General features: G+C 38.0%; 1 protein-coding gene across 1 annotated transcript; it reads left to right on the top strand.

The window, feature by feature from the left end:
• Positions 1–10,832: 10,832 nt before the first annotated feature.
• On the top strand, positions 10,833–25,546 carry CISD2 (CDGSH iron sulfur domain 2). The gene is made up of 3 exons (XM_084902048.1): positions 10,833–11,028; positions 22,848–23,062; positions 24,670–25,546. The coding sequence occupies exons 1-3, from the start codon at positions 10,926–10,928 to the stop codon at positions 24,757–24,759; spliced, it is 408 nt and encodes a 135-aa protein (XP_084758174.1). The 5' UTR covers positions 10,833–10,925; the 3' UTR covers positions 24,760–25,546.
• Positions 25,547–26,095: the final 549 nt, after the last annotated feature.

Here is a 26,095-nt window from a genome sequence, read left to right as displayed (position 1 = left end):
AGACTGGTGCAGCCACTGTGGAGAACAGTATGGAATTTCCTCAAAAAACTAAAAATGGAACTCCCATTTGACCCAGTGATCCCAATTCTGGGAATATATCCCAAGAAACTAGAAACACGATCAGAAGGATATATGCACCCCTATGTTCATAGCAGCACAATTCACCATAGCTAAGATCTGGAAACAGCCTAAGTGCCCCTCAGCAGATGAGTGGATTAAAAAACTGTGGTACATCTACACAATGGAATACTATGCTAAAAAAAGAGTTCCTACCATTTGCAACAACATGGATAGAGATGGAGAGCACTATGCTAAGTGAAATAAGCCAGGCAGAGAAAGATAAACATCACATGATCTCAATCATTTGTGGAATATAATGAACGGCATAAATTGATGAACAAGAACAGATCCAGAGACTGAGAAACGTCGATCAGAACGTCAAACCTCAGGGAAGGTGGGGATTGGTGGGAGTAAGGGGGAGAGATCAACCAAGTGACTTGTGTGCATGCATATGAGCCTAATCAATGGACACAGGACCACAGGGGGTTGGGGCATTAATAGGGGGCGAGGGGTTATGGAATAAGGGCACATGTAAAAAAATTAAAGATTAAAAGTAAATAAACAATACAGGATCTGGAATCACATGGTGGTACTTAGTTATAAGTGGAATCAAGGTGATGTGGACTCTGCTAATGTTAATTATTATAGATTAATGAAATAAATCACAAAAGAAAAATATCTGGTAGAGAATTAAAAAATTCTAGTTTGAGAAACTGATATAGAGGTTTTAAAAATTCTAAATTGTCACATACCTAAAGTCAAATTTGTTGCCTTGTGACTCCTGAGTAGAGCCAAGAAATGCTAGGACAGGTAGGACAGATGAGTAAATGGCATTGTAAAGTGAAAGTAATGGGAGAAAGAAAGGGCATAGATACATTTCAAGGTTCATTCCTTTTCAGGGATCAGAATATGATTTCTAATGATAAAAAAAAAAAAAAAAGTAGTTTTGTCTCCAGGTCTTCCCACAGCCTATGAAAAAAATGTTCCACAATGTTTCATTGATATAGCAGGAATAATCTCTTTCCCATCTGAATGAGGCATCCTACCTTTCTATTCTGTTAGCAAGAAATTCTCTTAGCTTTAAGCAATAATAGCTACTTCCTATGCTTCAGAGCAGGGATGGGGAACCTTTTTTCTGCCAAGGATCATTTGGATATTTGTAACATTCACAGGCCATATAAAATTATCAATTTAAAAATTATGTTGCTATGATAAAAGCTCCTAGATTTATGGAATTTCGAGTTCCGCCTGCGGGTGAACTCAAACTTGATAGGGCCAGACCAAATGATAGGGCCTGCAAGTTGGAAGTTCCTCACCGGGTAGGGAAAGTATTCAAGCAAAGCAGGAAGAAATGGATTTAGGTTAAAATCATATTAGGTTGTTAGATGAAAGTTTTAGAAAGTTGGAGATTGTTTGCCAAAGACTCTGTACATTTACACTTGTGTGTTACTGTATGGTTTAGGTTGGCTCTGAGGTCCACTTTCAGTGTCAGATTGGTTCACCCACATTCCCCTTCACTTCGATTATCAATTGCTTCCTAACAAGAACCACCAAGTTTTCCCTTCTGTTCACTATGGTAAAGTATAATCTCACAGGTTTAATTTTTTCTTACACTTTTGTTCCTAAAGCAAGTTTATGTCCTAAGTTTTCATAGGAATTTCTATTTCTGATATTAGGACTTTTGTTTATTTATGATTTAAGCAAACAGCTGAGAGTATGAAGATTAGCAGGAGAGTAGCTAAAGGGATAAAGAACTAAAGAATTCTCATTTGATCCTGGTTTCCTTTTGACCATGACCCCAAAGCCCCCACTAAACAAATTAGACTCGATAGAAAAAGCCACAAGATTCAACTATTTTTTAAAGGAAAATTAGAAATTGTTGTCATAGTTTCTTTTTGTAACAAATTAGTACAAAACTTAGTGACTTAAAAACCTCAGTTATAGATTTGGAGCTCAAAACCTGAAATGGGTCTCGCTGATCTAAAAGTATTAATAGGGTTGGTTCTTTTCTGAAGGTTATCAGGCAGAATCAGTTTTCTTGCCCTTTCTGGCTTCTAGAGGCCACCAGCATTCCTTAGCTCATGGCCGCCCTTTTCATCTTCAAAGCCAGTAGGCTGGTTTAGTCTTCCTCACATTACATCACTCTGGCATACCCTTCTGCCTCCTTTCATTTATCAAGAGCTTTATGATTATAGGGGGCTTACACGGATATTTCAGGATAATCTCCCCCCTTGAAAGCAACCTTAATTCCATCCACAACATCTCGCCCCCTTGCTTTGTAACCACATATTCACAGGTTAGGGACCGGGATGGGGACATCTTTGGTGGGGGTAGGGAAGGGAGCGTACATTATTCTGGGTACTATAGCTATTTATAATCCAATGGGTATTTGAGTTTAAAAGCAACTTTTCCCTTCTCTTCATTGATTCCCACTGTGGTCATCCAAAAGATATTTGACCACCCATCCCGTGCCAAATGGTATAGAAATTTCAAATATACTAAGGATTAGAAATCTGTCAAGTTTTGCCACTGATGACATTCACAACATCAGAATGTTAGTGATATTGACATAGTTTAAATTTATATAGGTTGGAAAGTGAAAAAGTGGAGAGGATGGCCATGATAGGAAACTAGAAGAGATAATTTACTTAGAGCAGATATTTTCAACCTTTTTCATCTTGTGGTACACATAAACTAATTACTAAAATTCTTTGGCATGCCAAAAATATTTTTTGCCAGTCTGACAAAAACAAACAAACAAAAAACATATAATTTTGACTCATTCACATTGGACAGTTATTGTGTTGGCTGTTGTCATTTTTTAAAATTTATTTAACAATCTAAGGAAAAAGGGATAAGGTATTGCATGTTTAAAAAATTCTTGTGGCACATTAGTGTTCCTCTTGCAATATACCAGTTGAAAATTGCTGGCTTAGAGTAACTTAGGGTCAAAGGATATTTTTTAGAATGGAGAGATTTGACTATGTATATAGTCTAGAGGGAATCATGAAAAAGATGAGATAAGAACAGAGGGATCATGCGATTATAGGTAATAGAGTACAGTTGACCCTTGAATAAAACAGGAGATACAGGCACCACCACCCCACCACATGCAGTTATAACTTTAGACTCCTCCAAAACTTAGTTGTTTCTGAGTATGGGAATGGTTCTAGGACCCCAGATACCCAAATCTGCAGATGCTCAAATCCCCTGTATAAAATGGTGTAGATCAATGCATGCAGTTGACCCAATATATCTGTAGACTCCCAACAGTGGGTAGAAAACAGTACAGATATTTACTGAATAGAGGCCCAGTACATAAAAGTCATGCATGGGTAGGATCCCTAGGGTTGGCCAGTGGTCAGGGCTGATATGTGGGTAACCAGCGGGGCAATTGGGGGCCCTTGCTGGCACCCATCTTGGCTGACCTGGAGCCTGCAGGCTGGGGATAGCTCCTGTGTTGAGCATCTGCCCCCTAGTGGCCAGTGCGTATTATAGCGACTGGTTGTTCCACCCATCATTCTGCCATTCGGTCAATTTGAATATTAGGCTTTTATTATATAGGATAGGCATATGGATAAGTGGACTTGTGCAGTTAAAATCCTTGTTCAAGGATCAACTGTATTTGGATTTGAATGATACTAGAGGGAAAATTATTAGAATGGGTTAAAGATGAATATAAATTTTAGGTGTGAGAAGGCAGGAAATTGATCATTATTATTCAGTGTTCTCAACTTAGTAAAACAGGAAGAAGGGCTATGTGATAATGAGCTGGGCAAGAGAAACGTTGGTAAGTTTGGAATCACTGAAGAAACTAACGAAAGAAAAGAAAAAAGAAAGGCCTTGTTAAGTGCCTAAGGTAAAAGATCATAATTTTGTAGGGGCTATTTCCCATGTGGTTGTATGATTTTTCCACCCCTCAGTCTTTAGAATGCCTTTGTGTATGTAATACCCATAGGATTTGTTAATAGAGGTTTCCATTGCTCATGTTTGAATATGTATCTAAAATTCGTCCTTTTAGAAAATGGGACTCTTGGTTAGAGTGTTGACCCAATATATCAAGGTTGCAGGTCAATTCCCGGTCAAGACACATACAAGAGCCGAAACCGGTTTGGCTCAGTGGATAGAGCATCAGTCTGCGGACTGGAAGGTCCCAGGTTCGATTCCGGTCAGGGTCATGTACATTGGTTGCGGGCACATACCCGGTAGGAGGTGTGCAGGAGGCAGCTGGTCGATGTTTCTCTCTCGTTGATGTTTCTAGCTCTCTATTCCCTCTGCCTTCCTCTCTGTGGAAAATCAATTTAAAAAAAAAAGAAAGAAAAAAAAAAGACACATACAAGAGTCAACCAATAGCCCCAGCTTGTTTGGCTCAGTGGATAGAGCATAGGCCTGAAGGGTCCCGAGTTTGAGTCCTGTCAAGGGGCATGTACTTTGGTTGCAGGCTGGATCCCTGGCCCTGGTTGGGGCACATGCAGGAAGGAAACAATTGATGTGTCTCTCACGTCAGTGTTTCTCTCGTCTCTCCCTGTCTCTTCCACTCTCTGCAAGTCAATGGAAAAATGTCTTTGGGTGAAGATTAACAACAACAAAAAAAGAATCAATCAATAAATGCATAAATAAGTGGAACAACAAATTGTGTCTCTCTCTCTACCCTTGCCTCTCTCTCCCTCCCTCTTTTTCTCTAAAATAAATATAAATAAATAAATGAAAATGGTACACTTAGTATATTATTTCTAAATGTACTTCTGTGTGTGTAAAATCAGGAACTCTTCCTCAGAAATTAGTGTTCCCATCTCAGGAAACTCAAGTGACAGAATAAAAGTTTATTTGCCAAATGAGAAAGGGAGTGCAGAAAGAAATGAGGGGCATTTTAAATTTAATATTCACTCAGTAGATCAGGCCATGAGCATGGCTCCTGGATAAAACTTAGATGATTTTCATATTTTGTTTTTCCCCCCGGAGTCCTTAATTCTGTAAAACTAAGACAATGCCTGGGTTGGAGGCTGAGGACTTGCCCACTCAGCTTCTTCAGCACTTTCCCTTCACCTCTAGTCTGCTCTCCAACTCAGGATCCCTCAGAAGGGTCTGGATATCCCTAGTGTTCAGAACACCAAAAACCAAGCAGTCTAATGCCATGGTCAGCAAACTGCGGCTCGTGAGCCACATATGGCTCTTTAGCCCCTTGAGTGCGGCTCTTCCACAGAATATCACGGCCTGAGTGAGTCTATTTTGAAGAAGTGGCGTTAGAAGAAGTTTAAATTTAAAAAATTTGGCTCTCAAAAGAAATTTCAATCGTTATATTGCTGATATTTAGTTCTGTTGATTAATGAGTTTGCTGACCACTGGTCTAGTGCATATTATTACAGAAGTCTCATAAGAGTAATAGTCATGTGTAAAACAATCTGAAATATGTTAGGGACAAATGTAAAGAGAGGCACTCAGAGAATCTGGCCTAACAGCAGGCATGTAGTAAAGACATAAGAATATCAGTTTCCTGACATCCCAGTATAAGCCAGCAATATCACATCCCCCGAAGAGTCCTAAATGCTGCTGCAGAGCTGGGAGAGGCTCCCACCACTGCCGCTGTGCTTGCCAGCTTCTGGCTGAGCAGCGCTCCCCCTGTGGGAGGGCACTGACCACCAGGGGGCAGCTTCTGTGTTGAGCATCTGCCTCATGGTGGTCAGTGTACAGCAACCGGTCATTCTGCTGTTCAGTTGATTTGCATATTAGGGTTTTACTATATAGGATTTTAAAAGGTACTCATAATTGTATAACCACTCTGTGAGTTAAACTAAAGTTATTAATATTTCATTCCATTGAAGGCCTAGAAGGTGACTGGTATGTAAATAGGAAGCAGAATCAGAAAGGTTAAATGACTTGTCCAAGTTGACAAGACCAGTAATTAAAGTCCTATGATTCTGATGTCATCATTCTTTTCATTACACTATGATGTCTCTCATTAACTCATATTTGGTCTATTACTGTAAATTCTTAGGGGTTTCTTTGCCTCTTCTCTGGTTTATATTGCATATCACTATCAGACTAAACACAGCTTTTATTAAAAGATATCACAATAAAGAAATTTCCAATGGTTTTCAATTGTATAGAGAATAAAAATCAAAACTTCATCTCTGCTTTGGCCCATTAAACATATCTTGAAATTTCTTGAGATAATGCCATTGATGTGAGAGAGAGAGACATCCATTGGTTGCCTCCTGCACACTCTCCAACTGGAGCTGGGATTGAACCTGCATCCCAGGTAGATGCTGTTGATTGGGAATCAAATCCAAGATCCTTTACTGTGCAGGCCAATGCTCTAACCACTGAGCAACACCAGCCAGCGCAGTGTTTGTTTTTAACAGTATTTCCCTTATTTGAGTTACAAATGCCTAAGAGTTACTGCAGGGAACCTGGACATTTATTATATGTTATATATAAATAATATGTATGTAACATATGTAAATACATTATATTTATTGCATACTTATAGTTTATAGAATATATATATATATATATATATATATATATATATATATATATATATACACACACACACACACACACTATTACCTATGTGTTTTGATGGAGAGGAGGCAAGAAGCATCTAGTAAAATTTCTGACATTGAAAATGAGTCTTCACCCTGCTGGAGTGGCTCAGTTGATTAAGTGCCATCCTATGTATCCATATTTTGCACGTTAGATTCCTGGTGAGGGCACATACCTGAGTTGCTGGTTTGATCCCTGGTCAGGGTGAGGAGAGGCAACTGATTGATGTTTCTCATATCAATGTTTCTCTCCCTCTTCCTCTCTAAAATCAATAAAAACATGTCCTTGGGTGAGGATTAAAAATCCTAATATATAAAAAGATAGGGGCCGTCACAACCAAAATGACTGGACAACTGAACAGCAGGTGGACCGGGGGGGGGGGGGGGCGGGGGGGATCTGCAGTGGGGACAGGACTGTGGCAGAGTCCTCTCCACATGCCTGTGCTGGGCATCTGGTTCAAGTCCTGAATTGTGAGAGGGTGAGTGAGAATGACATAGGCTAAGGGACCAGCAGGGGTTAGTGGGGGTGGAGTAGATCTTGGATGAGCAGGGAGGTGAGGCTGAGCAGAGGGCAGAGCACTGGCCAGGAGGGTAAGGCAGCCGCCTCTCCATGCACCTGCGCCAGGGGTGGTTCAAGTCCCAGATTGTGAGAGGATGAATGAGAATGACATAGGCTAAGGCAGTGGTCGACAAACTCATTAGTCAACAGAGCCAAATATCAACAGTACAATGGAAATTACTTTTGAGAGCAGAATTTTTTAAACTTCTTTTAACGTCACTTCTTCAAAATAGACTCACCCAAGGATGTGGTATTTTGTGGAAGAGCCACATTCAAGGGGCCAAAGAGCCGCATTTGGCTTGAGAGCCGCAGTTTGCTGACCATGGGCTAAGGGGGTTAGTGGGGGTGGAGGCGATCTTGGATGAGCAGGGAACTGAGGCTGAGCAGAGGGGGATGAGGCCTGTGGTCTGGGTAAGGCAGCCATAGGAGGGATTAGTCCAGAGTATGGCACAGGACTTTGGCGTTGTAGAAAGAATAACTTCAGCCATCGAGGATCAAACTGTACACCCCAAATGCTTTTTCTTGGATGGTCCAGGTGGTAGTGGAAAAACATATCTTTATAAAGTCTTAGTACATTAGAGGTCGTGGTGGTACTGTTTTATCCAGTGCATTTACAGGATTTGCTGCAAATTTACTTCTCAGTGGAAGAACCTTTCATTCCCAATATAATTTACCAATTCCATTAAATGAAACTTTAATTTCTAGGTGATATAAAGAGTGAAGTTGCTAAAACCATTAAAAAGGCCCAACCTCTCATTGATGAATTCACCATGGCATTCTATATTCATGCTATAAATGCCATAGACAGATTACTAAGAGAAATTATGAATTTGAATGTTGCATTTAGTGGGAAAGTTCTTCTTCTCAGAGGGGATTTTTGACAATGTCTCAGTATTGTACCGTATGCTATGCGATCAGCCATAGTACAAATAAGTTTAAAGTACTGCAGTGTTTGAGGATGTTTCAGTAAGTTGTCTCTTAAAACAAAAATGAGATCAGATGATTCTACTTATAGTGAGTGGTTAGTAAAACTTGGAGATGGAAACTTGATAATTTTCATTTAGAAGTGGATATTATTGAAATCACCTTGAAATGATTTGTAACAGATCTATTATTAAAGCTTTGGAAATAGTATATCTATTGATAATATTAAAAAATATATCTGAACATGTGATTCTTTGTCCAAAAAATGAGCACATTCAAAAATTAAATGAAGAAATTTTGGATATACTTGATGGAGATTTTCACACCTATTTGAGTGATGATTCCATTGATTCAACAGATGATGCTGAAAAGGAAAATTTTCCCATTGAATTTCTTAATAGTATTACTCCTTTGGGAATGCCGTGTCATAAATTAAAATTGAAAGTGGATGCAATCATCATGTTACTGAGAAATCTTAATAGTAAATGGGGTCTTGGTAATGGTACTAAATTTATTATCAAAAGATTGTGACCTAACTATCAAAGCTGAAGTATTAACAGGATCTGCAGGAGAGGTTGTTCTGACTCCAAGAACTGATTTGTCCCCATCTGACACTGGCCTCCCATTTAAATTAATTCGAAGACAGTTTCCCGTGATGCCAGCATTTGTGATGAATATTCCTACTCTGTCCAGAGTTTGTCCTTATGATTTATTAATAGTAAACGACCAGGACAAACTCTGGACAGAGTAGGAAAGGAATATTCCTACCTGAACCCGTCTTCACACATGGTCAGTTATATGTTGCTATCTCTCAAGTTCAAAGAATGTGTGACGTTAAAGTTGTAAATACTTCATCCCAAAGGAAATTAGTCAAGCATTCTGAAAGTGTTTCACTCTTATGTGGTATATAGGGAGATATTAGAATAAATTTATTAGTCATTGTATCAATGTTATTTTTACATGTATTTGTTGTTTTTATGTCAAGTCTTTGTTGTTATATGTTGTGATTGTTTATAAATAAATTTATATTTTATTTTTATATACTAATTTTCTTTCATCTCTGACACTTCTATTATAAAAGGCAAATAGCAATATTAAAATATTTCCTCTAATTAATTTCCTTTTAATGTGCACGAATTTCATGCAGTGGGCCATCTGGATAGTGGTCAGATCACATTGCACATTTGGCACTTGATCATAATGTCATCTCTCTTAACTGAAGTATATACATTTTAATTCCTTTAAAGAAAAACTTAGAAGCCTTATGAAACTCACTCAACACAGCTTATGTCCTTGTTAAAATCACAAAGCCTCTAAGAGACAAATATTTAATGGCATTCTCCAAGCTTTTCTTACCCTAATGTGCCTCACTTCTAACCGATATCTATTTCAACCATCTCCTCATGGTCTCTATGTGTGAGCAGAGATTAAAGGTAACTGCCAACAAAACAGAGGACAAGGATGTTTGAGATCATTATATTCAGGATAAGCTCTAGATCCTTCTTCCACCAAACCAAAGTACGGAAGCTCCCAAAAGGGGATCCTAATGTCAACACCAACCTTCTAATCATCACTTTGTGTATCACTTTTATATTGCTCACCCTCATGAATGTGAACTGTATCTAAATATCTTCAAAGAATTTGAATTGTAATTGTACTTTGATAGTTTTGAATAGGGTGAAATGACATATAGTAAATTTATCTAGATTCCAATTAACTCTCTTACTGATGGTTATTTAGCCCATGACAATCACAAATTTAAATTTAAACAATCTAATGAAAAGCTGCTTTAAAAAGATTCCTTCCCTTTCTCACTTTAAAATGAAAGTACCAAAGAAAAAGTAAAAAATGAACCGTATTTATTACAACTGGCTGTTAATATTAAGTCCTACAAAATGAAAACTGGACCATGCGCAGTTTTCGGTTCCTTACGTTGTTGGCAACTGAAATTAAGAACTGGTATGAGGGACTGAATTAAGATACAGGATAGACAACACTCGGTCAAAACATGAAAACATGAAAAAAAGTCACGTCAAGGAAGGTGTTTGAAGAGAGTGAAGCTGTCTCCTTACGCCCCTCAATTTTTTTAAAAAAAATGTTAACTAAAATTGAGAGATCTTTATGGATACTTCAGATGGTATCACAAACCCTGCAACAAAATATAAAAGAAACCCTAAGGCTTTATGTTCTTTTATCACGTTCCCAGTTTTAGTTTCCCGAACAAAGATCTGATCTGCAGAAGGAACGGACAGGCCTGTCTCAGTGGGAGAGCCTCGGGCCTCGGGGAGGAGGGGCAGGGCTGCACCAGGAAGCGTTTCAGTTGAGGTGGAACACACTAGCTGCCTTTTAAAAACCGGGCGTGCAGGTGCGGGAGCGGGAAAAGGCCCCGCGGAGGTGGGGTCCTCTGGGTGAGGATGCGCTCCTGGAGCACCAGCCTTCCCCTGGGGAGGAGGGGCCGGGCCGGGAGAAGGGTGGCAGAAGTAGAGAGCCTTCGGGGGAGCCACTTTTGAAAGGCGCTTTCAGATTACAAAGCACTCTCACAGGCTTTATGTCCTCCGATAGAAAACCCTTTGGCTCACCTCCGGCGTCTACAGACGTAACAGGCCCCTCGCGAAGGCCCGCTCCAAGTCCGGGCCCGAAGGGCCACTGCGGACCCGGTTCGCGGCTCCGAGCCCGCGGCCGCGCGCGCCCCCTCGGCGTCCAATAGGCGCGCACGTCACTCGCCCGCTGCCAATGGGCGCCGGGCAGCTCACCGCCTGGGGGGGAGGGGCGGGCCGCTCTCGGCGCAGGCGCCGCCGGGGCTCGGGGCTGGGGAGGAGCGGACGCTGCCGGTGAGGATGGTGCTGGAGAGCGTGGCCCGCATCGTGAAGGTGCAGCTTCCCGCGTACCTGAAGCGGCTCCCAGTCCCCGAGAGCATCAGCGGGTTTGCCCGGCTCACAGGTAATCCCCACCTTCAGGCCCGGCCCATCCCCGTGCGCGCCCCCAGGAGGCGTCTAAAAATCCGCGGGCCGAGGGGCGGGGCGGAGCTCGGCGAGTGGCGCGTGACCCCGTGACCCTGCGGCGCGTCGGCGCAGCCGCCGAGGGTCCCGAGCGCTGCTTCTGGGACCGGGGGCCAGGCTCGGGGGCTCGTCCTGCCCCTGTCCCCGGTGCCATTCCCGGGGAGATGGTTTTTTTCCGGAGAATTGGGGAGCAGGCACCTGGCTCATCGTCCATCGCCATCGCCTTTGTATCCCAGCCGCCGTGTGTGTGTGTGTGTGTGTGTGTGTGTGTGTGTGTGTGTGCAGGACATAGACCGTATGTATAATACAGCTTTATTTAGCAAAAGAATTAGAAATAGTCTCGTTCCCGTAGGGGGAGATGACCTGTCATGGGGGCATTTGAGGTCGCCCCCTGTTACTGTGGGCCTGGAGGCGGTTGTGATAACAAGTTGGAGGAAAGGTACATCAGCCAAAAAGGGTTCTAAAGCTAGCACGGTGGTCAGGATTTTAGAAAATGAAATTTAATTTCTATATGTAGTATTATGTACTTACAAATAAATAAGTAGCTCACAATGCAGATTTCAAATCTAAAGGATGAAATTTTCCAGAATGCAGGCAACACTTGGTAGATTTTGTTGAGTCTGAGCATTTCTTTGTGAGTCTGAGTATTTCTTTGTGGGGTGTTTGTAAACCAGACTGAGAGAGTGATTAGGGTGTTGAAGGGGGAAAAGCCACATTGATTCGGCCAGCATTGGACTCCTGTTCTGAGTATCGGGATGTTAAGCGTGTTTAATAATTTTGAGGTAAATAGGCTTGTTTAACTTGGAGCAGTCTAGAGGTCTATGTTAACTGACTTAAAATGCATCATTTGGAAGTCTCACTGGAAGATTTATTTTGTGTAGACCAGAAGACAACTAGGACTAATTTAGTGAAAATTATTTTGAGATGATTTCAGCTCCACTACAAGGAAGCTAAAGCATTTTTTAATTAAGGAAAACTTTCCCCAAACAAGTGATTTGGGAGATTAAAATAATAGTAAAACATAAAAAGCAGAGTCTGGTGGGCATATAGATTTAGAGATCTTTGAGTTATGGACAGAGTTCTGTAGATAAATGATTGTGAGATATTAACATTCTAGATGTTAAAGGATTTGGTAGAAAGCTTGTAATAGATTTAATGGAAACCCTGGTAATCAGATAATAAATATTAAACTTCTGAATATTAGAAGCCACATAAAAGTAACATAAAATGGTAAAACTATTTCAAATAAAGTGTTTATAAACATCAAAGTCTTCTTTTGGTCCAAACAGTTTACTGGTATCTCGATAGAATTGCAGCAATTACGTAAAATCGTGTTTTTTTCCCCTTTAATTATTTCTTTCACTTAAGCACTTTACTTATTTTTATGTATTCCTCATCTTGTTCTAACAGCTATTTGATCTTATTTTAGATTAACATCACAGTAGGCCTAACCATTCCCCTGCAGCTGGAAAATTTGAATGTTTATATAAATATAAATATATATATCTTTCATAATGATCAGTAGTAAGTAGCCCTCTACCAATACCAATTTTTTTTTTAATTATACCTTAGGTATAATAATGACAGGTCAAAAGGATGTTACATTTTGTGACATTTGTTCCCAGTTGCCAGCTTACTTTTTAATATTTGCATAAGTTAACTGCTGAATTTTTAACAGTTAAGAAAAAAAAGAAAAAAGCCCTCTTACTCCTACCCCAATCCTGAATTATGTGTGTTAATTCTGATGATGGATGGTAAGTGCAGTGTTTTGGTTTTTTTTTTAAAGGATCCCTCTTGTCAACAAATATTTAATTGCTATTAAAGGCATTAAGAAAACCTAAGTCTCTCCTTAAATCAATAATATATAGTAACTTCCTTTTTAAAGCTTTTAAATATTTAATTCAAGGATTGATTCTCAGAAACAATGACAACCCTGGTAAATATCTTAATAGTACATACTTAAGTCCCATTACAGTGTGTCTAGTTGTTTTTGTATTGCTTATTTGTTTAGGAAACAAACATGTTTTTAATAGCTGCTTTATGAAAGGGAAAAAACAGTAGTCTGTTTCACTCTGGACAATGACACTGTAACAGTTGCAGACTCTGTTTTGAAGGCATTGAGGACAAGCAGTTTCCACTCTGAGTCTGCCCTTAAGAATCGAATGTAATAGCTAGTGGCATTTGGCTCCCTTGAATGAGCTACTTAGAGAATCATGCTTAGACTTTGTTGAAATAAAAATCTGAAAGATAACTTTTCAGCATTTGTGTAAATGTCTAGGAGTCCAAAAGTATTTTCATTTTCTATCTATGACAATTAAGGCAAAAAAAAGGTTACAGTTCACATTGTTGCCTGTTTTCCTTCCCTATTTAGATACAGCGGTTAAAAAAAAAAAATGACTCTCATGATGACTCTGCATTCTTAGTAAACACTTGGAGATCCTTAATTACCCATTATCGTGTAGTATTTACAGACAATCCTTACTTACCAGAGACGACTTATCTATTTTAGTTTAGGTCACATTTTTAAGACAGGCTTTTAAGATAAATTTATATGATTTTGCCCTTTGAAAGTACAGTGTATCCTAATACTTTGACCTTTAAAAAGCTTTCCCTGTCATATAAACTTTTAAAATAGAACAACGAAAAACATCTTCCCATTCTAAAGTCAGAAAATTACTTACTCCTAGATCTAAAAGCTAGCTCTTAAATTTTAACATAGTTGTTCTTGTTCTTTCCCACTTAAATTAGTTTGCTTTAAAAGAAATGGTTTTGCTTCTAAAGGCAACCCCCCCCCCGTGAAACAGCTTTAAGGGCATTAGCTCTATCTAGAAAGGGCCAATTTTGAACAGAGAATTTAGAAGTGGAACAGGGTTAATAATTCCACAAGAAGACATAGAATATGTCCCAAATTGGGGGCAATCCAAGTATATATATACCAACAGGAGGATGGAGAAACAAATTATGGTATATTCAGAGTGAAATACTGGTTAACAATGAAAAGGAATGAATTGCTGATCCACTGATGAATCTCAAAAACTATAATGAGTGAAGAAAGCTTAGGTTATATAAATCAGTTGTGGAAGATAGACTAGAAAGGGGCAGGAGAATACTTCCTGGGGTGATAGAAATATTTTACACATTTTTAGCATAGGCTACAGCAGTGTTTTTCAACCTTTGGGCAAAGGCACACTTGTTTCATGAAAAAAATCACGAGGCACACCACCATTAGAAAATGTTAAAAAATTTAACTCTGTGCCTATATTGACTATATATAAAGTAATTCTCTTGAATAGGAATCAAACACAAAGTATTTTATAATTACTTTATTATGAAATATTAAGTAAACAAAATAGTGAAAAATTATAAAATTCTTGTCTTGTCTGCACCTACGGCACACCAGGCAACATCTCGCGGCACACTAGTGTGCCGCGGAACAGCGGTTGAAAAACGCTGGGCTACAGGGTTGTATTGAATTGTCACAACCCAGAGCTAAACAACAGTCAGTTTATTATATTTAAATTGTACTTTAGTTTTTTCTTTAAAAAAATAAACCCAAAGTGAGTTTTCTCAATAGGAAGGTATAATAAAACATTAACTTCCAACAAAAGGTTTCGTTTATTAATAAAATAATAAAAGTTATTTCTGAAATATTGAATCTTATTTCAGAAAACTTTTTTTTTTGAGAACTCAGGAAAAGATTTACATAGTTACTGTAAGTTATAAATGTCCCTCTCCCCCATTAGACCAACTATAGTTAAAAGTCAGTTTAATTAAAGATGATATTAGCCTTTGTAGAGAACAATTCTGATCTCATTGAAACATTTTCTTCCATATAACTATTTTGCAATTTAAAATTCCTCAAGTCATCAGATATTGAGTACTTACTATGGGCCACGTAGTGTTATTAAAACAGTGACTCTGTTCTGTTCATAATAGTCAATGGAAAAAAAGATTTAAAACGATTATTTTATTTTATTTGCACTTAAGTCTTGAATAGTCTGTATTAGGTTTGAAGGTGTATAGTAAAGCCACCCATTGAAAATATTTTATGTTTATCTTTCTGAAGTTCGGAAATAAAAGTCATTTATGTGGCTTACTTGTAAATGATACATAAGAAAACAATATAAAATTATCAGCAACCAAATTGCAATATTATTTTTATGGTATCATATGCAACCCTTTGAAAGGGCAAAAACCCCCACAAAAATCTGCTAGTTTCTTAGAATATAGTTCTTCATTAAGACCCATGTGTGTCTGTCTATATATACTTTTAAAAATGTTTTTGGCATTCAATTTGTTTATGTCTTGATCAAGAATAGGGTGTGATAGCCCATCTACATAAAAGATTGAATATATCTCCTCTTAATTTTATTTCTTCTGAGATAATTTCTTTTAACAATATCTAAAGTTTCAGAAAATTGGTGTTATAAAATTGCTTGCTACTCAAGTTGCTTTGAAATAGTCTCTCTGGATTTTGTTTTTCTAATAGTGCTAATTCTTTTACTCGACCTTTTAAATCTTATTGTTTATCTTAATAATGGGAAATAGAATATTATAAAATGAGTATTAGAACCATGCTCAGTATTAATAATGTGTGTCTGATTTATTTTCTTTTCTAAAATATTAGAAACAGGTGATTTAAAAAAATTGGAAAAACCAATGGACGAAAAACTCGGGGGGGGGGGCAATGGAAAGATATGTACACATATAATTCCTTAATAATAATAATAATAATAATAATAATGATAAATTGGAGCCTGACTGGTGTGGCTTAATTGGTCAAGCACTGTCCCATGCACTGAGAGGTTGCCACTTGGATTACAGGTCATGCTTAGGTTGTGGGCTCAATCCCTGTGTGAGGTGTGCAGGAGGCAGCTCTAATGATATCTCTCTCTCTCTCTCTCTCTCTCTCTCTCTCTCTCTCTCTCTCTCTCTCTCAATACTTGAGGCATTTTCTTGCCCTAAATGAAGTTGCCACTTCTCCTGAAGCTCTCTCAGTGGGTGTCTTTTTCTATCTTTCCCTGTGTTTGTGGAATGAGGGACCAAGGCAGTTGGCATCTTTTAGGCACTGCAGAGCTGCTTCCACATTGGAATTACTTTACTCTCCTTCAAAGAAAACTGTGTCTTCTTCCCTCCATCATTATCCCCCTTTGCTGGTATCTGTTGAACTTTAGTCTCTTCCTTACATTTTTTAAGGATGTTGATATCCTATATTTTCCTTTCCTTTCCTTTACAATACCGCATGTTCTTCTCATGCTTAAAGCTGCCCTTCGTGTGTGTGTGTGTGTGTGTGTGTGTATGTGTGTATGTATGTGTGTGTGTGTATATATGTATTTAATTGAGACCAGTACCTTCATACATCCAGATAATGAAACCAGAAATCTGGGAATCATGAAGAAGCTTCACTTCCTGTATTTACCTCATGATTCATACTTTTAGTCAGTTACCAAATCCTATTGATTTGAACTCCCTGTGTTAGCAGGTCTATGTTTCCAGGTGAGTGAGGGTTGATCACAGACCCACACTGAGATCCCAATGAAAGCTGTACACCATTTCCTCAGAAAATGCACACACACAAGCACATCCACTATTCTATTAGTCCTCTCTTTGCTTAATGGCCACTGCCTTAGTTTCAGCTCACGTTATTTTCTCTAGCCCTCTCTGCTTTTCCTTATTGTTTCTCACTAATCCATCTTCCATTTAATACCAATGTAATTTTATAAATGAACAATTTTTCAGTTACACTAATATTCCGATATTTCAGTGGTTCCCTTTTATCAGGACCTTCCATAGTCTGGCACTGGCTCACTTTTACAGTCCTTCTCTTTCATTATATCCCAACAATATTGTAGCACTTAGTTTCCTAAACTTTTCATATATGTCATATCTCTGTGCCTTTGCCTCTTCTGTTTCTTCTGTGTAGATGTGGCTCCTCTTCCCCTCTGCCTATATTTAGTCACTTTCAGAAACCTGTTTAGGTATCAAATCCTCCTCTTTGTTCAACCCTATCAAGAGTTAATCACTTTGTCACTGTGTTGCCTCCTCATGAATACACATAGTACACAGTACTATTATCCTTTTTTATAGATCTATATTCCATCCTAGGTGGAAAGCTCTTTTGGGGTAGGAACTGGACCGTGTCTTCTAATCTTTTCTAAAATGTATAACCTATAAGAGCAGGAACCTTATCTAACCATCAGCTTGTATCCCCAGCACCTAGTGCAGTATTTGAAATGTGGTGGGTACTTGTATTGTTGAACAAATAAATGAATTATTGTTATTCCTATTTTACAGACCAAAGAAACCTGGCTCCAAGTTTATGAAAATCTGGATTTATACAACAAATAAACTGTGAATTAGTTACTTGAAATCCTGCTCTGTGCCAGGCACTGTAGTAAACACTGGGTATCTACAGACAAATAAGTCAGCTGCTGCACTTACATTTAGCACAGTATCTTCACATCGTAGGTACTTAATAATTATTTAGTAAAAAAGTGGAAAAATTATTTAACAATAGTATATTGATCAGATTTCTTCACTCAGAAATATTTATTAAGCATCTAAATTGATGAAAGAACCCAGAAAGAAGGGATTGTATAAGAGCAAACTTTCTAGAATAATAGAAATACCCTATATTTTGATTTAGGTGGTGTTCGCAGGTTGAAAAAATTATCAAGTTGAACACTTAACACACATTCAACAGGCTGAACACAAAGTTAAGCCTCAATATAAAATAAAATAAATTGAGCCAAGCATTATTTACACACCAAGGAGACAGTTGTGATATAGACAAATAAGGCCCCTGTCCTTGATCTTCTGTTGTGATGCGGGATATGATAGTTGGATATAGCCATTAAAGTTCATGTTACTAAAGGATACTAAAGAATTGGAAAATGTTTCTGATATAATATTAAGTGAAAAAATTATATAGACTGTATGGTCTATAATATCGTATGGTATCAATCTTGCTTTTTGTTTTTTAAGTATTTAAAGCATATTTTAAAAAAACACCCCAGAACATAGAAATATAAATGTTATTCTTGACTGGGGGGATTGAAAGTTACTTTTTTATACTCTAAATTTAAAAAAATAAATCCTATTTTTTATAATCTTAAAATAAAAATATACTGTACAAAATATGCATTATACCTAATAATAGGTAACAGTTTTTCCTTCATAGTACCGAAAATATCTGTAATAGCACAACATATTTCAAACAAGTTCATAGGAAGTAGCTGGTCTTAAAAGTTTTTGTTTGATTTTTCTGTATTTCATATTTCTTTACTAAAATCAGCATTAATAAAGTAATTTTTAATTGAGCTTGATAGGCTGTATTATTTTTCTTTATAAAGCTCTTTTGTAGTTAAAATGAAGTTTATAATTAAGAAGCAGATTATTCTAAAAATCTTACATAAGTTATTTTGTTGTCGGAGATAGTACAACCTTTCTTTACTATATATTACCGTTTTCAACCAGTGTGCTACAAGAATTTTTAAAACATGCAATAACTGACTAGTCAAGAATACTGACCTCTCTTCCTTAGATTGTAACCCTCCCCCCAAAAAAGAAAAACAAAACCCACCAGCCAATACAATAGTTGTCCAGTGTGAATAAATCAAAATGACACTCTTTTGCCCTAGCCAGTTTTGCTCAGTGGGTAGAACGTTGGCCTGCAGACTGAAGGGTCCCCGGTTTGATTACGGTCAAGGGCATATGCCTGGGTTGCAGCTCGATCCCCAGTAAGAGGCGTGCAGGAGGCAGCCGATCAATGATTCTCTCTCATTATTGATGTTTCTATCTTCCCTCCTCTCTGAAATCAATAAAAGTATATATATTTAAAAATCTATGTTAAGGTTTTCATCTTTACATTCTTTTGTTCTTGTTTTTTCATTCCCATCTTCACTTTATTTACTTTTTTTTTTCTTGCTTTCTCCCCCATTCATTGACTTTTTGACTGAGTTATTTAACCTCTTTTGACTTTTTAATTTTGTAATATATAGTAGTATGATAATGTTATTCTACATTCAACAAACATCTATTCAATAACTACTCTTTCAAGATACTGTACTGGATGTTGGGGCTAATCCTACCTAATAAAAGAGTAATTATGCAAATTAACCATCACTCCACTACACCCACAAGCTATACCCACAAGCCATACCCACCAGCCAATCAGAGCGAGTATGCAAATAAACCCAACCAAGAAGGGAGGCTTGGGTTTGCCCAGCAACAGAGGTAGCCAAGATTTCCACACACCCTGGCAGGCCATGGCTCTGCTCCAGGCTACAAAGTTTCAATTGTAGAAGGTAAATAAATCCCAGATACCAGGGGCCTGCAAACCACCACAGGCCCCTCACCCAGGCCACCCCACGCCCCAAGGGAACCCCCACCCTGATCCAGGTCACCCTTCAGGGCAAACCAGCTAGCCCCCACCCATGCACCAGACCTCTATCCTATCTAATCCTATCTAATAAAAGAGTAATATGCAGATTGACTATCACTCCAACACACAAGATGGCTGCCCCCATATTGACACAAGATGGCCAGCAGGGGAAGGCAGTTGGGAGGGACCAGGCCTACAAGGGAGGGCAGTTGGAGGTGATCAACCCTGCAGGGGAAGGCAGTTAGGGGTGACCAGGCTGGCAGAGGAGGGAAGTTAGGCAAACAGGCTGGCAGGGGAGCAGTTAGACATCAATCAGGGTGGCATGGGAGTGGTTAGGGTGATCAGGCTGGCAGGCAGAAGCAGTTAGGGGAAATCAGGAAGGCAGGCAGGTGAGCAGTTCTGGATTGTGGGAGGGATGTCCAACTGCCCTTTTAGGCCCGATCCCACTGAGGGGTCCCAGAATGGAGAGGGTACAAGCTGGGCTGAGGGACAACCTCCCAGCCCCCATGCATGAATTTTGTGCACCAGGCCTCTAGTATTCATATAAGGTAATTGCCTGATCTAGAAAATAAGTGTAAATAAATACTTGTAATGTGATGAATAAGAAAGGGACTGTCATTTATACTCTACATTATTCATTCAGTAAGTCATTCATTAAACATTTTTTTAGGAGTCTACTTTGTTCCAGAAGAGTAGTAGCACACTGCTCTTTTTCTTACAGGCTTATGGAAGACAGCTTTATAAATAGATAACCATTTATACTAATAAAATGGTAATATGCTAATTAGACCAGATAGACCGGACATCTTTCGGATGACCTTCCAAACATCCTATCTCCCAGGGCCAGGGCTGTGCTGCCTGAGGTCCCAGGTGCCTGCAGCCATCCCAAGTGGCATTGCCCAGAGGAGGGTAGCCTGAGTCTTGGGTGCAGAGGCTGAGGCAGAGACGGTTAGGGGCAATTAGGCAGGCAGGCAAGTGGTTAGGAACCAGCGGTCTGGATTGTGAGGATGCAGGACGGGCTGAGGGACCCCCATCATGTGCATAAATTTTGTGCACCGAGCCTCTCTCTATATAAAAGCTTAAGCAATCATCCAACCAGACACACAATGACCACCAGGGGACAGATGCTCAACGCAGGAGCTGTAGAGCTGCAGTGACTTGGCAGCTGCGTTCTCAGGTGATGCACCCAGAACCAGAGAGGAGGGAGCCCGATTTTGGGGTGCATCACCGGAGAACTGCTCTCTCGGAATCCACGACACCTCAGGAGATGTCAGCCAGTTTCCGCCCCATCTCCGCAGGCCTGGCCTAGGGATCCATGCACCTGGCCTCTAATAGTGTGATAAAAGAACATGAGGAAAAGGTCTTGGGAAAACGTTAGGAAGTGATTAATTTTGCTTTGTGAATTAAAGACTTCTGGAGGAGGCAGTAGTTGATCTTAGTTTTAAAGCGTTTACCCAAATGAGCCAAAGATTAGAGATAGGCTTGGCAAACAGAAAGACTTACAGTACTCATGCAGAGAACACGGGAAGACTGCTACTTGGTAACAGCTTTGGGGTGGCTTCAAGCACTTAAGTGATGAGATGTTTGTGAGATGAAGCTGTCAAAGTAGCCTTGCCATGCTATAGAGTTGTGCTTATAGAAACAATGGTTTATTGCAGCACCATCCAAAAAATTTTTGTGATGATGGAAATCTCTGTGCTGGTAACTTTAGTAGCAACTTAGGCACATGTGTGGCTGTTAAGCTGCTGAAATGTGACTAATGTGTCTTAGAAACTGGATTCTGAGTTTTACTTAATTTTAATTATTTTAATAGTCACACCTGTGTTTTAATTATTTTTTTTACTTTGTGTATTTTATGATGCTTTGACATCTGGGGCCCTTTTTGGCCTTGGAGAACCTGCCCCTCCCAGAACTAGCTAATTCCCAAAGATAATAAACAACTTCCCTGCGGAACTCACCTTTCATATGCAAATCAACCAATCCAAAGCTTATACCTTACCCTACCCCCGGTATCTAAATCACCCACCAGGATTTCCCTTACCCCAAATCACCCTGAGTCAGGTATGAAACAACTAGACCATCTCAATAGCTGAGAGCCCACTGAAATTATTCCTCCTAAACCGTTTACTCTGCCCCATCTTACTGTTTCCTGGAAGCCATGAAAAAGACTTGTGCCCAAGCTTCCCTGCCATCTTCCACCTGATCAACTCTGGTACTTTCCCCTGTGTCCTGTGTGGCATGGTATGTCCCCTCCTATTGGTAACTGTAAGTAATAAGCTTTTCTTTCAAGGCAGTTGTCTCTCTGTCATCTTATAAAACAAAATCTCCGGTACGAATCAAAGCAGTCTGGCTAGTGGCTACTAGGTATATTGTACAGCACAGATATATAGATAGGCCTCTCCCTCCCAAGAAGCGGTTCTTATTCATTTCTAGAAGTTTAATTAATGAAAGGATCTGTATGGAATGTTTCCACTTTGGTTATGAAAATAGAATAGCCAGCATGACAGGTAAGATCCTTATCCTCACAAAGCTTCATTTTGGTGACTAAAAGATTACACCCTCTGCCATTTCTTCCTACTAAATATTTTTACATAGTGCTTAGAAAAGGACCCGATAGGCCCTGGAGGAAGGATGTCAAATGATAACTCTTTAAGGACAGAAAGGATTCCCTGGACACTAACCAATATTTGACAAGAACATGCTAAAATGTTTATCTTATTTTCGGTGTGTTTATGTCACTTTTATTTCCTGTGCTCCAGAATGATGCTGAGAACTAAAGAAGGCACTTGAAGAACACTTATGGAATAAGATGTATCTAACAATGAGAATATTTCATATACAAAAACTTTAATTAGTTTTTTAAAATAGTAGCTTTTACACAACATCTAGTGTTTCTTTAGGAATCACTATGCCTTACCAAAAAATGTAAAGCATTGAAACTAAAAAGTTAAACCATGTTCTCTCTGAAACTATGTATGAATGGTAAAGTACAGATATTCTGCTGTATGCTTTTAAATATTGTAGAAATATTTTCTAAACCTCTAAAATATATCACATATTGAATTCGGTTTATAATTATGGGTCATATTTCTTGAAAAATAAATAATGATAAAAATGAATATATTAGGATTATGACAGAATATTTTATGTAGGACCTCTCTCTGAAAAATTTTGTTTTCCGTTTCACAAGTCTCAAATGAGCCCACAAATGAAACAAGGCAGTCCTCGGTAAAGGCGGCTTGATTTACTGATTCATGGTTTTAAAGATAAATATTTAAGAAAGTAAAGAGAAGTAAAGAATAATCTGCTCGAGGATGAGACATGCTATTGGGAATTCTACTGCGGAGCACTGCAGACTAACACATGTGCATGTTTAGTTTCAGAATGGCTTCGGTTATTGCCTTTCCTGGGTGTACTTGCACTACTTGGCTACCTTGCAGTTCGTCCATTCCTCCCAAAGAAAAAACAACAGAAGGATAGTTTGATTAATCTTAAAATACAAAAGGAAAATCCCAAAGTGGTGAATGAAATAAACATTGAAGATTTGTGTCTTACTAAAGCAGCTTACTGTAGATGTTGGCGTTCTAAGACGGTAAGATGTCCATTTATACATACATTAAAATTTTGTGATTAAAATGTTTTCCTTCTGAAATCCTTAAGTTTGAGGGTCTGTGAGATGAGAGGTATTACCATAGTGTTTGTTACTGAAAGTCTGTATTCCTAAATTAAAGTTTGTGTTTTATGATCCATACTATCTGCATCAGGAAAGTTAGAGCAGTAGGGAAGAATAAAGATCTGATGTTTTCACTGTGTTTTCGCAATTAGCTAAAGTAACATAGTTCAAAATACACCTATGAGAGAGGACATAGGTTTAGTGGAAGAATTTAAGCTTTGGAGTCTGAATAGTGGTTAAAGCTGATGTCTGCCACTTATAGTATGACTTTGGGCAAGTTACTTAATCTTTAATCTCTGATTTTTAATTCTGATAATATATCAACATCACATTTTCAAGGATTCAGTGAGATGATGTATGTACAGTGCTTTATATTATGAGCTAGTAAATGTCTTGATGAGATCTGTTCTACTTTAATCATAGGTTATTTGAGGTTTTAAGTACAATAATGTTTATCACATCATCCTTTAATAGCAAAGTGTTAGAAACAATCTAGAATCTGATAATAGAGGAATGATTAAAGTATGGTATAATAAAAATGATGGTGTGCCCAGCCAGTGTGGCTAAGTGGTCCAGTGTTGACCTATGAACCTAGAGGTCATGGGTTTGATTCCTAGTCAGGGCGCATACCCTGTTTTCGGGCTCGATGCTTAGTAGGTTGTGTGCAGGAGGCAATTGATGTTGATGTTTCTCATTAATTTTTCTATCTCTCTTTCCTTTCCTCTCTAAAATCAGTAAAAGCATATTTTTTTTTAATATGATGGGGTATTAGGAATCCACTACAAATCATGTTTTAAAGAATATTTAATGGCATGAAAGCATAATATAAGACAAGTATATTACAGTTTTTAAAAAATGTTTTTATTGATTTTTTGAGAGAGAGGAATGGAGAGGGAGAGAGGAGAGAAAGGGAAAGAGAAATCAAAACCTGGGCATGTGCCCTAACCGAGAGTTGAACTTGTGACCTTTCTGTGCATGGGATGATGCTCAACCAACTGAGCCACGTGGCCAGCTTATCACAGTTTTTTGTTTTTTTTAAAATAAAAATGAATACACATAATAAATTCAGAGGGAAAATATGCTAAAATATTCATTGTTACCTATGAGTGAATTTTAAAAACTATTTTAAATTTCTCAAAAATTTTATAATATGCGTGAGTTTTATATAAAAATATTATAAAAAGTATTTGAATTTAAATTACATTCTTTTTAAATTTAAGAAAATGAATAGGTGAGTTCAAATTTAGAGCTCCACAGAGTAGAGCTTATTATCCCCTTCTAAACATGTTTTATTGCCTCATATGGAATCATACAAACTTTTTACTTAAAATCTACACCAAATACTGAATTAACTATTTAAAATTGTTAGATATGAGAATGGAGTCAGGTTAGGTATAGAATACATCTATTACTCAGGCAAACTATCTGATGTGTTATTTTCTTTTTCCAAAGTAATGTACATTTCACAAATATTTCTACTTCTTAAATCATTTAAAATAACACTTGTAATTCTTTTTCCTTTCTAGTTTCCTGCCTGTGATGGTTCACATAATAAACACAATGAATTAACAGGAGATAATGTGGGCCCACTAATACTGAAGAAGAAAGAAGTATAATAGTAATGAATTAGGATTGAATTGTGTGCTGTAAAATCTTATATCTTTTAATTTTTTGTGTATAGATCTTTCAAATGGTGGTCTTAATTACTACTAGTAGTGGAGTAATTATTTCTGCCAATTTATTTTCTTGCTACACTACTGTTTATATTTGATACTTCATATATTCAATCATATAGAAATTAAATTGTGAACCCTTTTATTCTGACTTCAAAGAATTAATGTATTTTCCTCCAATAAAACCAACACTTCTGATTTTAACTAACTGAGGAAATATCTAAGTCTGGGCAATAGGTCCCAAACTATTTCTTTGAAAACCAATATTTTCAATAGAATATATAATTTATAATTTTCTCCCTACTCTATTAAACATATTATCTTTCCGTTTTCTTCTGTTTTGATCATTTGAAGGACTTGTTTCTTTTTCAGCTTTCCACGCGCCATTCTTTTTTAGATCAATAAGAAAAATATTGCTCTTAAGGATTACTTGGATTTTCAAAGAGATAAACTCTTTGCTTTAGCGAGATTGTTGTCTAGTAAATATAAATATCCCAATTTCAGGGAAGATGTGAACTGGATATAAAATGTTCCAACAAGGAGCACTTATTTACATTATAAAAGTTTGTTTACTTTATAGTGGGCTTGTTTGCCTCTGTTTAGGTATATTGTGTATCTTGAACTATTTGACTCACTGACAGGGTGGGGTGGGGTGGCAAGAACACTTATATCTAAACTCATGAGCTGCTGAAATTTGAAGGTCAATGAGAAATAAACATTTTTTTTAAAAGTTCAGTGGTCAAAATTGTATTTATATGAACATTTTCCTCTTTATAACAGTGGAAGCCAATAAAACAGAATACAAAAAGTTTGCAAAATAAACTTACCAGAGTTTTAAAACTTATAATTTTTAAGCGTAAGAGTCTGTTAGTTTCATCTTATACTGTATTACAGTTATTATATTATTAGCTATTCTAAGTCTGTCTATTAAAGGTAGAATCCAATCAGCACCCTATGCCTTCATTGTAAGTGGAGAAGGTGTGGGTGCAGACATGTAACTCTTCTTCCAATCATAAAGTTATTGAGCACTTAATGTATCAGACACTGCACTGAGTAGGGTACCTGAGATTTTAATTTATTATATGCAATGACAATAGGTTCTGTTGTGTGATCTTGACTTTCACATAACAGCAGGAATTTTAAAGTTAGGGTTAGTAATGTAGTTTTGGTTTTGAGAAGTTTTAGAAGTTATAAATCCAAAATTGTTGTTGCTCTTTCCTCTCCTCACCTGTGTGGAGAGACAAATATAAAACTGTTCTCACTTTGGTTCTGGGTATTA

The sequence above is a fragment of the Pipistrellus hanaki genome, assembly GCF_964339955.1.
Source record: "Pipistrellus hanaki genome assembly, chromosome: 1".
NCBI classification, from domain to species: Eukaryota; Metazoa; Chordata; class Mammalia; order Chiroptera; family Vespertilionidae; genus Pipistrellus; species Pipistrellus hanaki.
Note: the sequence above shows the minus strand (reverse complement) of the source record. Positions and strands in the feature narration are given on the sequence as shown.

Coding starts and splice junctions, on each gene's coding strand:
- CISD2 (XM_084902048.1), top strand. CDS start 10,926: ATGGTGCTGGAGAGCGTGGCCCGCATCGTGAAGGTGCAGCTTCCCGCG. Junction 11,029..22,847: donor CGGGTTTGCCCGGCTCACAG/GTAATCCCCACC, acceptor GTGCATGTTTAG/TTTCAGAATGGCTTCGGTTA. Junction 23,063..24,669: donor GATGTTGGCGTTCTAAGACG/GTAAGATGTCCA, acceptor TTTCCTTTCTAG/TTTCCTGCCTGTGATGGTTC.